At 43.2% G+C, this 14137-nt stretch overlaps 1 protein-coding gene across 1 annotated transcript in view; it reads right to left on the bottom strand.

The window, feature by feature from the left end:
* Window positions 1–14127, bottom strand: part of CNRIP1 (cannabinoid receptor interacting protein 1) — a 22815-nt gene extending 8688 nt beyond the window's left edge. Inside the window, exons 1-2 of the mRNA XM_006151297.2 lie at window positions 13857–14127; window positions 10686–10836 (exon numbers count right to left, since the gene is read on the bottom strand). Of these exons, the coding sequence (XP_006151359.1) occupies window positions 10686–10836; window positions 13857–14035 (330 nt within the window). The 5' untranslated portion in view covers window positions 14036–14127. The remainder of the gene's footprint in view (window positions 1–10685; window positions 10837–13856) is intronic.
* Window positions 14128–14137: the final 10 nt, after the last annotated feature.

The following is a 14137-nucleotide window of genomic DNA, read 5'->3' as shown; positions in this document are numbered from 1 at the left end:
CTCGCCTTTCTTTTCTTTCTTTCTATTTTTTTTTTTTTTTTTTTGGAGAGGTTTTTGCTATAGGGCGCATGTGCTCATCAAAAAGACAGAGAGAGAGACAGAAAGCGAGAAATCACCCCCACCCCCCTCCCGGGGTGATGGCCATGCTGCAATCGTAATCCCTTCTCCTCCATTCTCCTCTTGGGATCTTGGGCACACATGCACACACACTTGGTGTAAATTTAAGCCACTGGATCCAGGACTCAAATCGCAGTTGACTACATGGGAGTCCAGCGACACAGCCATTATGCCAACTGCTGGTCCCCTGACCTGACATTCTTCTTAAAGAACAAAAGCAACCACATAGGCTCTTTACTCCTTCCCTCCCAGCCCATCAGTCCCTACCAAAAAATAATCTACACAGGCAGGGCCTCAAGTGATGCAGTTTACACACAGGTATAATTCTGTGCATTTGTGTAGCATTTCATTTCTTTACATGATACTTTCACATGCATCATTCTACCTTGATCTTGGGTCTCCTTTTGTTATCCCCATTTTATGAATGAAGAAACTAAGATTCAGAGAAGTTAAGTGACTCGCTATAGGTCTAGACCTCATAACCACGTAATGATAGGAACAGGACAGGAACCTAGGTCTCCTAACTCCTAGGCAGGAGTTATTTTCACTGCACCAAACTGTCCGTATTAGCAAAAAGATGAAGAGTTAGTAGTCAGCTTTTCCTTCTTCCCTGAGAACTTACACAGATAGTCACATGTACAATACTTTAGGACATTACTGGGTCAGCCTGGTAACCTCTTCCTTCATCGTGAAGGAATGAGTCCTTTCCCTGTGAGATTAGAAGGATAGCAAGGAGGGCCAGGAGATGGCACAGCGGGGCTCCCACATAGCTGACTGCAGTTCATGTCCCAGAACCAGTGACTCAAAACACGCTGGGCACATGTGCATGTGTGCCCAAGATCCTGGAGTATGGTGTGGCCATCCTTCCCAGGGGGTGATTTCTTTTTTTCTTCTTTTTGGAGAGGTTTTTGCTATAGGGCGCGTGTGCTTGCCAGACAGAGAGACAGAAAGCGAGAAACACCCCCGCCTCCCCCCACCCCCGAGGGGGGATGGCCACGTCATAATCCCTTCTTCTCCATTCTCCTCTAGGAATCTTGGGCAAGCACGTACACGTGCCCAGCATGAGTTTTTAAGCCATGGGGTCTGGGAGTCGAACCACGATCCCAGAACTGGGAGTCCAACGACATAGCCATTATGCTAACTGCTGGTCCCAAGGGGGTGATTTCTTACTTTCCCTCTTACCTGTTTCCCCCCATTCCCACCCACCCACTGGTGCCATGCTCTAAAGCAAAAACCTCTTTAAAAAATAAAGAAAGGAGGCAAGGATATGTACTCTTACCACCTCTACTCAGCATTGCGTTAGAGGTCCTGGTCAGTCTCGGAAGGTGGGAGATATGGAAGGGGACAGTAAAGCTGTCTGTTCTCAGACTAACCACGTCTGCTGGAAATTCTAAGCAAGCTAATGAAAAGCTATTAGAATGAATAAGGGAATTTAGCCAAGCTGCAGGATATAATATCAATTTATAAAAAATCACTATATTTCATAAAGAAATATACTACCCCTGAATAAATGACATCTTAATATTTTACCAATTTTATAGTTGAAAACAGAATTTATACTGTTTTAAAACCAATGGTGACATTCAATCTGTGTTCATGCATTTACTGGCCAATTGTATTTCTTTTGTGACTGCCTATTCATGTTTTTTGGCTTATCTTTTTATTTCACCCTATCTTATGATTCTCTCTCTTACTGGTTTCTACAAAAATGTTTGTATGTTGAAGTTACAGCTTTTACCAAATACTAGACCAGAAAGCTGGCACGAGGATCAACTTTTGGGGGGGGGGCAGGGAGGATTTTCAGTGTAAGGCTACTACCCTACACACACACATTCAGTTTCATAACCTTATAAAACTGTTCATTTTCTTTTTCTTTTTTTTTCTCATTTTTTTTTCTTAAGAGTTTTTTGCTATAGGGCATGTGCACTTGCCAGAAAGACAGAGTGAGACAGAGAGACAGAAAACGAGAAATCACTCCCCAGGGGGGATGGTCATGCTGCAATCTCTTCTCCTCCATTCTCCTCTCGGGATCTTGGGCACGCAGGCACACGCGCCTGGTGTGAGTTTAAGTCCGTGGGCCCAGGACTCGAACCGCGGTCGACTACATGGGAATCCAGCGACATAGCCATTATGCTAACTGCTGGTCCCAAAACTGTTTATTTTCTACAAAGCTTCCACTAGTCTCCCACTGAGGTGAGCCACCAAAGGTGATTATGATGACGATTTATGCACACAGAACCTCAACCTGGACTCTCTGTGGAGGGACTTCATGGGGAGTTAGTCACATTAAAACATGAGTTGCAGTCAGCAGGTGACAAGGAGATGAAGGCACTAGATCCCACATGGCTGGCCTCACAGTTCGAGTCCTGGACCCAGCGGCTTGAAAATTACTCTAGGCATGTGTACATGCATGCCCAAGATCCCATGAAAGAGAAGGAAAAGGGATTGTGGTGTGGCCATCTCTCTGAAGGGTGCTTTCTCACCTTCCCTCTCTTTCTGGCAAAGGAAAGCATCCTATAGCAAAAACAAACACAAGTTAACGCTGAAGTGAGGGCTGAGAGGCATTAGAGCTGAGTGTCGCTTTATTAGCACCACTACCAGAGCCTTTGTGGTCATCTGAATAAAGAGATCACTGCGCTTAATCCAATTCAGATGACATTTGACTACCTTCTAACTTCAAAGGCTGCTCCTGCTTCAGGGGGCAGTAAAGGGCTATGAAAATGTGACTGATGGCAGCCAGCAGTGTCTGTATGGGCAGCAAGGCAGGTGCCAGCAGATAGCATAGTGGTTACGGCCCTGGACTTCCACATGGTTAATCATGGTTCGAGTCCCAGACTTGGTGGCTCGAAAGGCCAGGTCCATGTATGCGCGTGCCCAAGATCCTGGGAGAAGAATGGAAGAGAAGGGATTGCAGTGTAGACATCCCCCTAGGGAGGTGGTTTCTCATTTTCCCTCTGTCAGTCTCTTTCTCTCTCTCTGGTGAGTGCACGTACCCTAAGGCAAAAACCTCTTTAAAAAATCAAGGTGAAAGAACTCATCTTTGGAGACTCTACTGGGGGGGAGGGGCGCTCTTCAAAAGTTCATGCTAATGTTAAATATTATGGAAAAACTTATGCATGGATTTCGACTGTTTTTTTTTATAACTAAAACAATTTGTACTTTAATTTCATTTTCCCATGAACTTTTTTTTTCTCAGTTACCAGAGGGCACATGTGCTTGCCAGAGACAGAGAGAGAGAGAGAGAGAGCGAGAGCGCACACATGTGTAGTGATGCGGTGTGGTCATGCTGCAATCCCTTCTCCTCCATCTTTCCATCCTATTGGATTCTGGGTACACACCCACACATACTCCTCACGTTTTTCAAGCCATTAAGGCTAGGAGTCGAGCTGTGGTTGGTCTGTTCTCTTAACCGCTAGGTTACAGGGCTGGTCCCTTCCCATGAACTTTTTTCTAGTCCTCTTATATATGTTACCAATATTTTTTAAGAATTTAAATTGCCTTTTAATTAAAGTTTATGTTTTTTATTTCTTTTCTTTTTTTTTTTTTTTACTAATTTTGACAGAAATTTTACATTCTGTGTAATCAAAGCTTTTAACTCTTACCTTTTAATTTCTTTTTTTTTTTTTTTAAAGAATTCACTTAATTATAATTTATTATTATTATTATTTTAAATTTGCTATAGGACACATATACTTACCAGAGAGAGAGAAAGTGAGAAAGCAAGTGGCAGCTCTGGGGCTCAAACCACAGTCATGTTTTTCAGACTTCTGGGTCTGGGACTCAAACTGCACAGTCGGCCATGTAGGATCCAGCCCCCTTTACCACCATGCCACCTGGCTGGCCCAATACTAGTTATTTCTAAAGAAAATCAGACTCTCAAATACTGTCATGTAAGATCACACCAAATAAGACTGACGGCTAGCAAGTCCTTGTGTGACCTTTTTGGTTGGGCACGAAGGAGAGGGCCAAGAACGTGTCCTGGCATTTTTGAAGATCTAAATAATTTAAAAAAAAAGAAAGAAAGTGAAAAACAAGATTCAGAGAAAAGTTTTTTTTTAATTGATGAGTTTTAAATTATTTTCACTTTTAAAATTTTATTTAACTTTACTCATTTATTTATTTAACTTATTTTGATCAGAGAGAAACAGAGCAAGAGAGAGAGAGGGAAAGTGAGAAAATATGCCGCCAGGTCCGGGAATCAAACCACGGTTGGCCATGTGGGAATCCAGCACCCTTAATGCCACTTGCTGGCCCCTCAGAGAAAAGTTTAACAGAACATTAATCCCTACATTTTGCAGTTCATTTCTAGATTACACATATACATACATACAAAAGTTATAATATTTTTAATTAAAATTATACAAGGCCAGCCCCATAGCACAACAGTTAAGTGCTATGGGGAGCCTGATCCCACATGGTTTCCTATGGTTTGAATTTGGTCCCTAATGGCTTGAAAAACATGCTGGGTACATGTGCCCACATGCCTAGAATCTTAATGGGATGGAACAATGGAGGAGAGAGGATTATGGTGTGACCGTGCCCTATTGGAGGGTTCTTTTTCTCTCTTTCAAGTGCACAAACTCTGTGACAATTAATTAAAAAGTTTTATTATTATTTTTTTAAGTTGAACAATTATGGGGCTGGCAGGTGGCATGGTGGTTAAGGGCACTGGACTCCCACATGGCTGACAGTGGTTCGAGTCCCAGACCTGGCAGCTTCCTTTCTTACTTTCCTTCTCTCTTCCTCTCTCACTCTCACTCTGTCCCTCTTTGGTCAAATTAAAATAAATAAAGTTAAGTAAAGTAATTCTTTTAAAAAAGGCTGGACAATTATAATTGTATGTGTTCATTTATATAGTCATTATTACAGCTTTGAAAAAAATATTTTGAGAGAAAGAGAGTAAGACAGTCTTACATCATGATCCTCCCCCAGTCTTCCCCGTCAGCCAAGATAATGGGCACATGTGTGTGCTCTTGACATGCTCAGGCTGACCTGGGAACAGAACCCAATCTCCCACATGGCCTCCAGCATTGCAGAGTGTTGTCCACCACTGTATCACGGTGGCTGGGCTCACTGTTACAATTGTAATGATGACATAAGACTCTGTTATAGTGTGTCATGGCAATAGACACCATAACAAATATTCTGACAAATAATTGTGTTTGTAAACCTTAAAAGCTGTGAAATTATTTGGTTAAAAGTAATAAATCTTTATGGCTGCTCCTACTTTTTGACATTTCAGATAATTTAAAAAAATTATTTAATTTAACTTTATTTATTTATTTTAATTTGACCAAAGTGAGAGAGAGAGAGAGAGAGAGAGAGGCAAAGTGAGAAAGAAAGCCACCAGGTCCAGGGCTCTAACTGTGGTTGGCCACATGGGAATCCAGTGCCCTTAACCACCATGTCACCTGCTGGCCCTCATTTTGGCTACTTTTTAAAAGCACTTTACATAGCATTTTACATTATTACTGAAAACAAAGGTGGCTTTGTTGTAATTATGATGTCATTGAGAATCACTTTTAAAAAAGATTTTGTTTTTTACTCTCATTTATGAAAATTAATATTTCTTTTTTGTTCTTGCCATAGGATGCATGCACTTGCCAGAGAGAGAGAGGGAAAGTGAATAATCACGTCTCAGGGAGGATGGCCATGAGGCAATCCCTTCTCCTCCATTCTCCTCTCAGGATTTTGGGCACACATGCACACATGCCAGTGTGTTTTTCTTTCCTTTCTTTTTTAAAAAATAATTATTTATTTTATTTTATTTATTCATTCCCTGATTTTTAAAAATTTGACCAGAGAGAGACAGAGGGTGAGAGTGAAAGAGAGAAGACGTGAGAAAGCAAGCCACCAGATTCAGGACTTGAACCCTGGTCAGTCATGTGGGAGTGTCTAGTGCCTTAACCACCACGCCACCTGCTGGTCCCAACCCAGTGTATTTTTCAAGTCACCAGGTCTGGGACTCAGACTGTAGTGTGCCATGTAGGAGACTATAGTTGCTTTAACCACCAGCTGGCTCAGAATAAATATTTCCACGTTAGTTTTATTTCTTCTTACAGAAAATATTTTCATATTTGGTCAATATTTCTATTAAAGATTAATATTATTAAAAACATACTCTTGAGACCAGCAGTTAATGTAATGGCTATGTTGCTGGACTCCCACGTAGTCGACCGCGGTTCGTGTCCCGGACCCGGTGGCTTAAAACTCACGCCGGGCGCGTGTGCGTGCGTGCCCAAGATCCCGAGAGGAGAATGGAGGAGAAGGGATTGTGGCGTGGCCATCCCCCCTGGGGGGTCATTTCTCGCTTTCTGTCTCTCTGGTGAGCGCACGTGCCCTATAACAAAAAAGAGAAAAAAAAAAGAAAAAAGGAGAAGCCCTCCCTGGGGACCGACAGATGGCGTAATGGTCACTGGACTCCCATGAAGTTGATCTTGGTTCTAGTTCCAGTAGCTCCAGACCCTGGGGGCAGAGAAGGGATTGCAGCGTCGTGGCCATCCGTGTCTCCCCCCTTCTCCCCCCCTCCCCGCCCCCGTGATTTCTCACTTTCTGTCTCTGTCTCTGTCTCTCTGGTGAGCACACATACCCTATAGTAAAAATCTCTCTCTCAAAAAAGGCCTCCCTGGGGCAGGCAGGTATGTTGGTTAAGGCACTGGATCATACATGGCCTGACTCCACAGTTCAAGTTCCAAACCCTGCGACCTGATAAACAAGCTCGGCCTGTGTGCATGCTCAAAATCCTAAGAGCAGCCTGGAGGAGAAGGGATTGCATTGTGGCCATCCCCCTAAGGGGTAATTCCTCACTTTTCCTCTCTCTCTGGTGAGCATACATGCTCTAAGGCAAAATATAAAATATAAAATAAAATAAAATAAAATAAAACATGCCAGATTAATGGAATAGATTATAAAGTACTGAAAATGTCTCTCAAATTTTTTGACATATAAGTAATTACTATGAGGGACCAGCAGGTGGCATGGTGGTTAAGGGCACTGGACTCCCATATGGCTGACTGCAGTTCGAGTCCTGGACCCGGCAGCTTGCCTTCTCACCTTCTCTCACTCACTCTCTCTCTCTCTGGTCAAATGAAAATAAATGAAGTTAAATAAAATAATTCTTTAAAAAATAAAAAGAAATTACTACAAAACCAACTAAATTTCTTAGAGCAGAATGGATTAGTCAAATAATTATATTAGGATATTTTGACATACATTCTAATATAAAAGTATGAATTAAAATAATATTTAAATATCTAATTCATCTGAAATTTAACAAATAAGATTATGAGAGTTCAGGAAACACACAAATGTGGCTGTGTTTATATGTATGCATAATTAATCAGACTTTCCAAGCTGGGTCCTAACTGCAAAATCCATAAAGGAAAAGGCTGATATGATGAACAATATACAAATTTTATATTAAATTTTCTAGAGACTACATGTGAGAGGGACAGGAAGAGGAAAAGTGAGAAAGAAACCGTATGGAGGATGGTCATGCCACAATCTCTTTTCCATTCTCCTCTCCAGATTTTTTTGAGCATGCACACAAGGTTGGTATGTTTTCAAGGTGTCAGGTCTGGGACTCAAACCATGCAGTCAGTCATAGAAAAACAGAAAAATACATTATGTCTTCTGTTAACCCAATAGCTGTCTTGACCACTATGCCAATGGCTGACTTGAATTTAAATTTATATTACAAACAATGTTAAAGAACAAATAATAAATGATGAATACACTCAAGAAGTAGTAAAAGACATGGCTATTTTTGATTTATAAAGATGTCTTAAAGTCAATAAGACATACTTGGGTAGAAAAATGGGTAAAAGCTATGAACATATAATCCACAAAGGAAAATGCAAATGATGACTAGACATGTGAAGATTTCAAATTAACAGTAACTAAAGAAATAAAAATTAACATAGCCTATCAGATTAAAATACTTTAAAATGATTATTCCTGCAGAGGGAGATGGACGCTTAAATACTGATAATGGGAGTAAAAACTAATTATCTAGTCTTTCTTGAGGTCAATTCGGCAGTACTTATAAAATGCCTTACCATTAAATTTCTTCTGGGAATATAACTCAACAAAGTGTTAGACAATTGTGCAGAAGTAAGTGATTTTTAATGTGATTTTCCTTATAATACCGAGACATAGAAATAATTGGCAATAGGTGACTGAGGATAACTTGTTATCTTCATACAATAGAGTACCCATACAGACTTTAACATTTAAAAATATAATCTTAGGTTTATATTTGACATCCAAGGATGTACACAAGTACAAAAAAGTATATATAGAGAATAAGACCCAATACATACACCTATAATCAAAGACAGTACAAATTACCTTCTAAGACCATTCACAAAAATGTTAGCAGTCACCATGTGTCACAGGAACTACATGTTTCCTTCATTTTTGTATTTTTCCCTGTTGAGTATTCTTTGATGGAAAATACAAAAAACAGTTCAAATATAAGATACAAAACAAACAAGCTGCTAGATTATTTCCTTATGCTACTGCTGTGGTTATTTTAAGTATACTGGGCACTATGAACACTTGAGGGTTTCAAAAGACTGTGTGGTTTGGCTTTTACATCAGTGCTTCTCCAAGTGTGTTGCATGGACCATTCCCACCAAGATCCTTCAGTATGCCTGTTAAAACGTCAGTTTCTTTGGCTCCAACTTAGTTTTACTGACCTGGAAATCACTGGAGGTGGGACCTAGGACTTGCATTTTAAACAAACTCTCATAAAAATTCCTTTTTTTTTTTTTTTGGCCAGAGGGTATGTGACCTCACCAGAAAGAGGGAGAGCGTCTGAGCACACCCACCCAATGTGGTGTGGTCATGCTACAATCCTTTCCCCACAATTTCTCTATGCACTCATCAATTGGGGCATGCACGCATAAGCACCTGACATGTTTCACAAGCTAACAGGGCCATTGTCAGTCATGTGGGATCCAGCTTTCTACGTACGGGGCTTAACGTCTGTGCTACAGGGCCAGTCCTGCGGAAATTCTTAAGTGCACTAGTATCTGGGAACCTCTGTGATCTTTCTTGTAAAGCTAGAAGGCAGACAATTCCAAATTGTACTTGGGAAAAAGTCTGCCTAGTTTTCACAGTGGTCATTTAGGCGAGACTTCCTTTCCTATGGTTTAGCAGGTTTACTTTATTACCTACTATGTTTGCACATAATTAAATCTATTTGTCAATTCTATCCTTTCTTTTTTATCTTTTTTTTTTTTAACTTTGAAGTCAGTATCATCTGGCTATAAATATTTTTTAAGAAGATTTTGCTATAGGGCGCGTGTGCTTGCCAGAAAAATAGAGAGAGGCAGAGAGACAGAAAGCGAGAAATCACCCCCCGGGGGGATGGCCACGCTGCAATCCCTTCTCCTCCATTCTCCTCTCAGGATCTTGGGCACACAGGCACACATACCCGGTGTGAGTTTAAGCCACTGGGTCTGAGACTCAAACCATAGTTGACTCTGTGGGAGTCAGCGACGAAGCCATTCCGCCAACTGCTGGTCCCCCGATATTGTTTTAAATTCACTGTATAAAATATTTCAAATGGTTGAGATGATGGGGATACTAATTACACTGATTTGATCATTACACATTGCATTCATGTACTGAAAAATATCTCATTGTAACAATTGTTATGTTAATAAAAATATTTTAAAATATTATTGCCAGGTTGGCTCTGTGGCCTAGTGGTTAAGGGAGCTGTATCGCACATAGCTGACTGTTGTTCCGATCCTGGCCCCTATACTTGAAAAACACAAAGTGTATGTGCCCAAAACCCCAACAGGATGGGGAAATGGAGGAGAAAGGATCATGGTGTAACCACGCCCAGTGGGGGGTGCTTTCTCTTCTTTCTCATTCTGTCTCTCTCTCTGGCAAGAACATGTGTCCTCTGGCAATGAAAGATAAATTAAAAAATTAAAATATTATACCTGGTAGGTCTAGATACTAAGAAGTATATTATTTTCCCTAACAGTCACTTTTTGGGCTCCTACATTTAAAGCAGATTTAAGTTGCAAAGTACCACTGACCAGTTTTCTCATAACCAAAAGACTATGGGAATCTGAACTTTTTCTAGGTTAACTATCTAACCACTCCTAATGTAAGAAAAATGGCAGTGTATCTCTCCCAGAACCATCTGCTTCTACTTATAAGGTGTCTTTAAGCAACGACAGGGTCAATCTGTCATGTGAAAGAGAACTAATTATGTTGTGCTCACTCAAGCAGATCAATTGGCTCCTTATAAGCCTTTTTTTAAAAAAGAATTATTTAATTCAATTTAATTTATGATTACTATTATTTTCAAGTTTGATCAGAGAGAGAGGTTATTACTTTTATTTTCAAGTTTGATCAGAGAGAGAGAGAGAGAGAGAGGGAAAGCGAGAAAGCAAGGCACCAGGTCCAGGACTCAAACCGTGGCCGTCCACGTGGGCGTCCAGTGCCTTTAACCACCACACCACCTGCTGGCCTTTAGAGTGACTGTCTTCTTTTCCATGGTTTTCATTTGCCCCAAAACCACACACCCACGCCCCAAGCAGGCTTACCGGCATGGTGATTTGAATGGGTTGCCGTTCTCCACTCTTGGTTGGTGCCACGCCTTCTGTGTCATATATGCCCGTATAAACAACTCTGTCCCCATCAGGCTCTTTAGACTTCAGTTCCAATGGGACGAGGACACCACCAATGGAAATGTTCCTGCAATGGACTTGAGTTGAGTACATATGGCAGGAATTAGCTGAAGCACCCCATCCTAATCTGGACCAAAACCCTATGCAGGTGCTACGGTTTGAATATTTCTGCTGAAAATCATGTTGGAAGTTGATCCCCATTGTAACAGTACTAAAGAGTGGGGGCTTGGGAGATACTTAGGATTAGATGAAGTTGTGCGGGTGGGGCTCCAATGGCGGCATTAGTAACTTTGTAAGAGAAGGCAGAGCCACAAGCTTAGATGGTTGCTCTCTCCATGTGACACCACCTGCTAAGCTGTGGTGCAGCAACAAGCTCTCAGCAGATGCTAAGCAGATGCTGGCCCCATGTCCTTGGCATTCCCAGTCTCCAAGATGTGAGTCAAGTACATCTCTGTTCTTTATTAATTACCAAGTTTCTACGCTGTTATCGTAACAGAAAACAGACGGAGACAGTAGGAAACCTACAGGGTTTGGCTATAGGAAGACACTATCATATGGAAGGAAGTTCAACTAACTAGTCTTTCTATGCTAGACAAACTACTTAAATCCTCTGGACTGACTGTAGTGTTCTCATGCAGAATATTCTGACAAGCTGAGCAAAACTCTTGTGTTTTTTGTTTGTTCTTAAATTTGCTATGGGGTGCATGTGCTTGCAGGAGAGACAGAGAGAAAGAGAATGAGAAATCACCCCTCAGGGGGATGACCACATTGCAATTCCTTCTCCTCCATTCTCTTCTCAGGATTTTGAGCATGCACGCACATGCACCTGATGTGTTTTTCAAGCTGCTGGATCCAGAACTCTAATCATGGAGTCATTCATGTGGAATCCAGCTGCCTTAACCTCTGTGCCATCCAGCTGGCCCTGGTCGTTTTCTCTCTCTTTGTTTTAAAATTATTTAATTCTATTTATTATTATTACTGTCCAATTTGCTACGGGGAGACAGAGAGAAAGAGAGGGAGAAAGAGAGGGAGAGAGAAAGAGAAAACAAACTGCCAGGTCTGGGACTTGAAAACTGTGGTCAGCCATGTGGAAGTCCAGCACCTCAATGACCACGCCACCTGCTGGCCCCAGTTGTTCTTGTTATTCACTGATTAAAATAATCTGTGCAGCTATTAAAACTGATGAATATCCAGTCCCACCCCAAACCCAAGAAATTAAAATTCAAATGGTCTGAGATGTGATTTGGGCACTGGAAAGTTTATTTTAAGGTTGCTTGAGTGATCTTAATTTGGAGGTGAATGGAGGAGAACGGATTGCGGTGTGGCCATCCCCCCTGGGGGGTGATTTCTCGCTTTTTGTCTCTATGTCTCTCTGTCTGTCTCTGTCTGTCTGGTGAGTGCATGCGCCCTATTGCAAAAACCTCTCCAAAAACAAAACAAAACACAAAACAAAACAAAACAAAAACCAATGACTTGGGCCCCACCGTAAACATAGTAAACCAGGAAGTCTGGGGTGGGTCCCAGCCACCTGCAGTTGAACCGACCTTCATGTGATTCTGATACACACTTAGGCTGGAGAACCACAGAATTGGGGCATTGAAAAGTCCTTGATAAAATTGAGTTATAACTTGGCAGATGGTATAGTGCTTCAGGCATCGGACTCCCACATGGCTTACTGCGGTTGGAGTGCCGGACCTGGTGGCTTGCTTTCTCACTTTCCTACTTTCTCTATCTTTCTATAGTCAAATAAAAAAAATAAATACAATTAATTAAACAATTATTTTAAACATTAAAGTGTAACTAGAAAAAAACAGTAACTAACAAATTAGCTTCAGATTAGCTTGGAAACTAGAGAACTACCCTGAAGAAAATGGAGTATGGAACAGAGAACTTGGCTGACGAGGTTGCCAGGAAAGAAGGGAATGGAAAAGCCTGGATCCAGGTGCACAGAACACTGGGAAGAGCAGAGCGTGAGGGCTGTTTGGAGGTGGGGGCTGGGGATGACAGTTAGGTGGACCAGGAGCACCAGAAACCATCCAGGTCTGGTTTCAGGTCCTTGCATTAGGGCCTGGCACCTAGAAGGCACAAACAAATGTATTAAGTTAAAATTTAAGCTGTCAAAGGTGTCTGATGGATTCAAAGCCCTCTCCCTCCAGGAACGCCTAGCAAATGGTAGATCCCATAAATGCTGGACTTGCTTCCTTTTTGCAGGACTAGACCTTCCAGTGGTAGGATGGAAGCTGAGAGGTGGAAGAACCCAGCCATGAATCCTTTCCCGGAGGCTACCTAGAGCTTCCACACAGACTTGCCCATCAGAGGTCTGCTGGGAACATGATCCTGATGTAGCTGGAAGAGATAATCCCTACCACGAATAAACCAAAAACATCCTCTTCCGAGGATGTTTCTAATCTCAGGCACCATCAGCACTGGGCTAAACAGACCACTGGGGAGAAAAATGCACAGGCATGGAAAACCGTGAAACTAGGCGGGGGCCCAAATGGCTGCCCCTTTAATTTGGGTCTGCTCCAGCCTGGGGTGGTCTCAAGTCATGAAAGGGCGGGTGGAGGGGTGGGGAGCACCTCAGGGAACCCCCAAAGCCACACCTCTCCCGCCGTTACACCGCATTCCTCAGCCTTTCTCCTTCGAGGGCAGAACCTGGCTGTGCGCCAGGACGCAGGAGCCGAGGGCTGGGATTGCGTTAGGGGAGCCCGGCAGGAGCTTCTCCACCTGCCCCACCCCGGCCAGCCGCCTGCGGTTCCGGGTAGAAGGCTGGACAGAGGGATGAAAAATTTGCCAGGAAAAAAAAAAGCAAGCAAACAAAATCCTAGTTTCTTGTCCTTGATTTAAACGGACCCACCGAGGTCACCGCAACGGGTGGGGAGGGAAGCGAGAATCGAGGAAAGACCAGCGAAGGCCGGGGAAGGAATGTGGGGGAACCGGGAGCGATCTCTGTCCCCACCCTCCGGGCTGGCCCAGAGCCGCGCGAGGCGAAAGGGCCCTTGGAGAGGCTGGGGCTGACTCTGGGGCCTCTGTCCTCCGCCCGGACCCCGCGTGCCACTCTGCAGCCGCGGCGCGCCCCGCACTCACTCGACCTGCAGCGTGGTGGGCTTGATCTTCACCTCCACCTTGTAGGAGGAGCCGGTGAGCAGCTTGATGGTGCGGTTCTGGCCGAAGCGCTGCCCGTCCACCTTGAAGAAAACCGGGCCATCGTTGGGCTGGATGCGCAGCGCGATGGAGAGGCGCACGATGCCCGGCAGGTCCCCCATGGCTGGGCGAGGGGCTGGCGGCGCGGCTCCGGGGGCCGGAGGACAGCGCGGGCTGCGGCGGAGCGGCTGGAGCGCGGTGGGCGGAGAGGAAGCGCGGGGAGG

Source organism: Tupaia chinensis, unplaced genomic scaffold (assembly GCF_000334495.1).
Source record: "Tupaia chinensis unplaced genomic scaffold, TupChi_1.0 Scaffold000316_1, whole genome shotgun sequence".
Lineage (NCBI taxonomy): Eukaryota > Metazoa > Chordata > Mammalia > Scandentia > Tupaiidae > Tupaia > Tupaia belangeri.
This window is presented reverse-complemented; position numbering and strand designations above follow the sequence as displayed.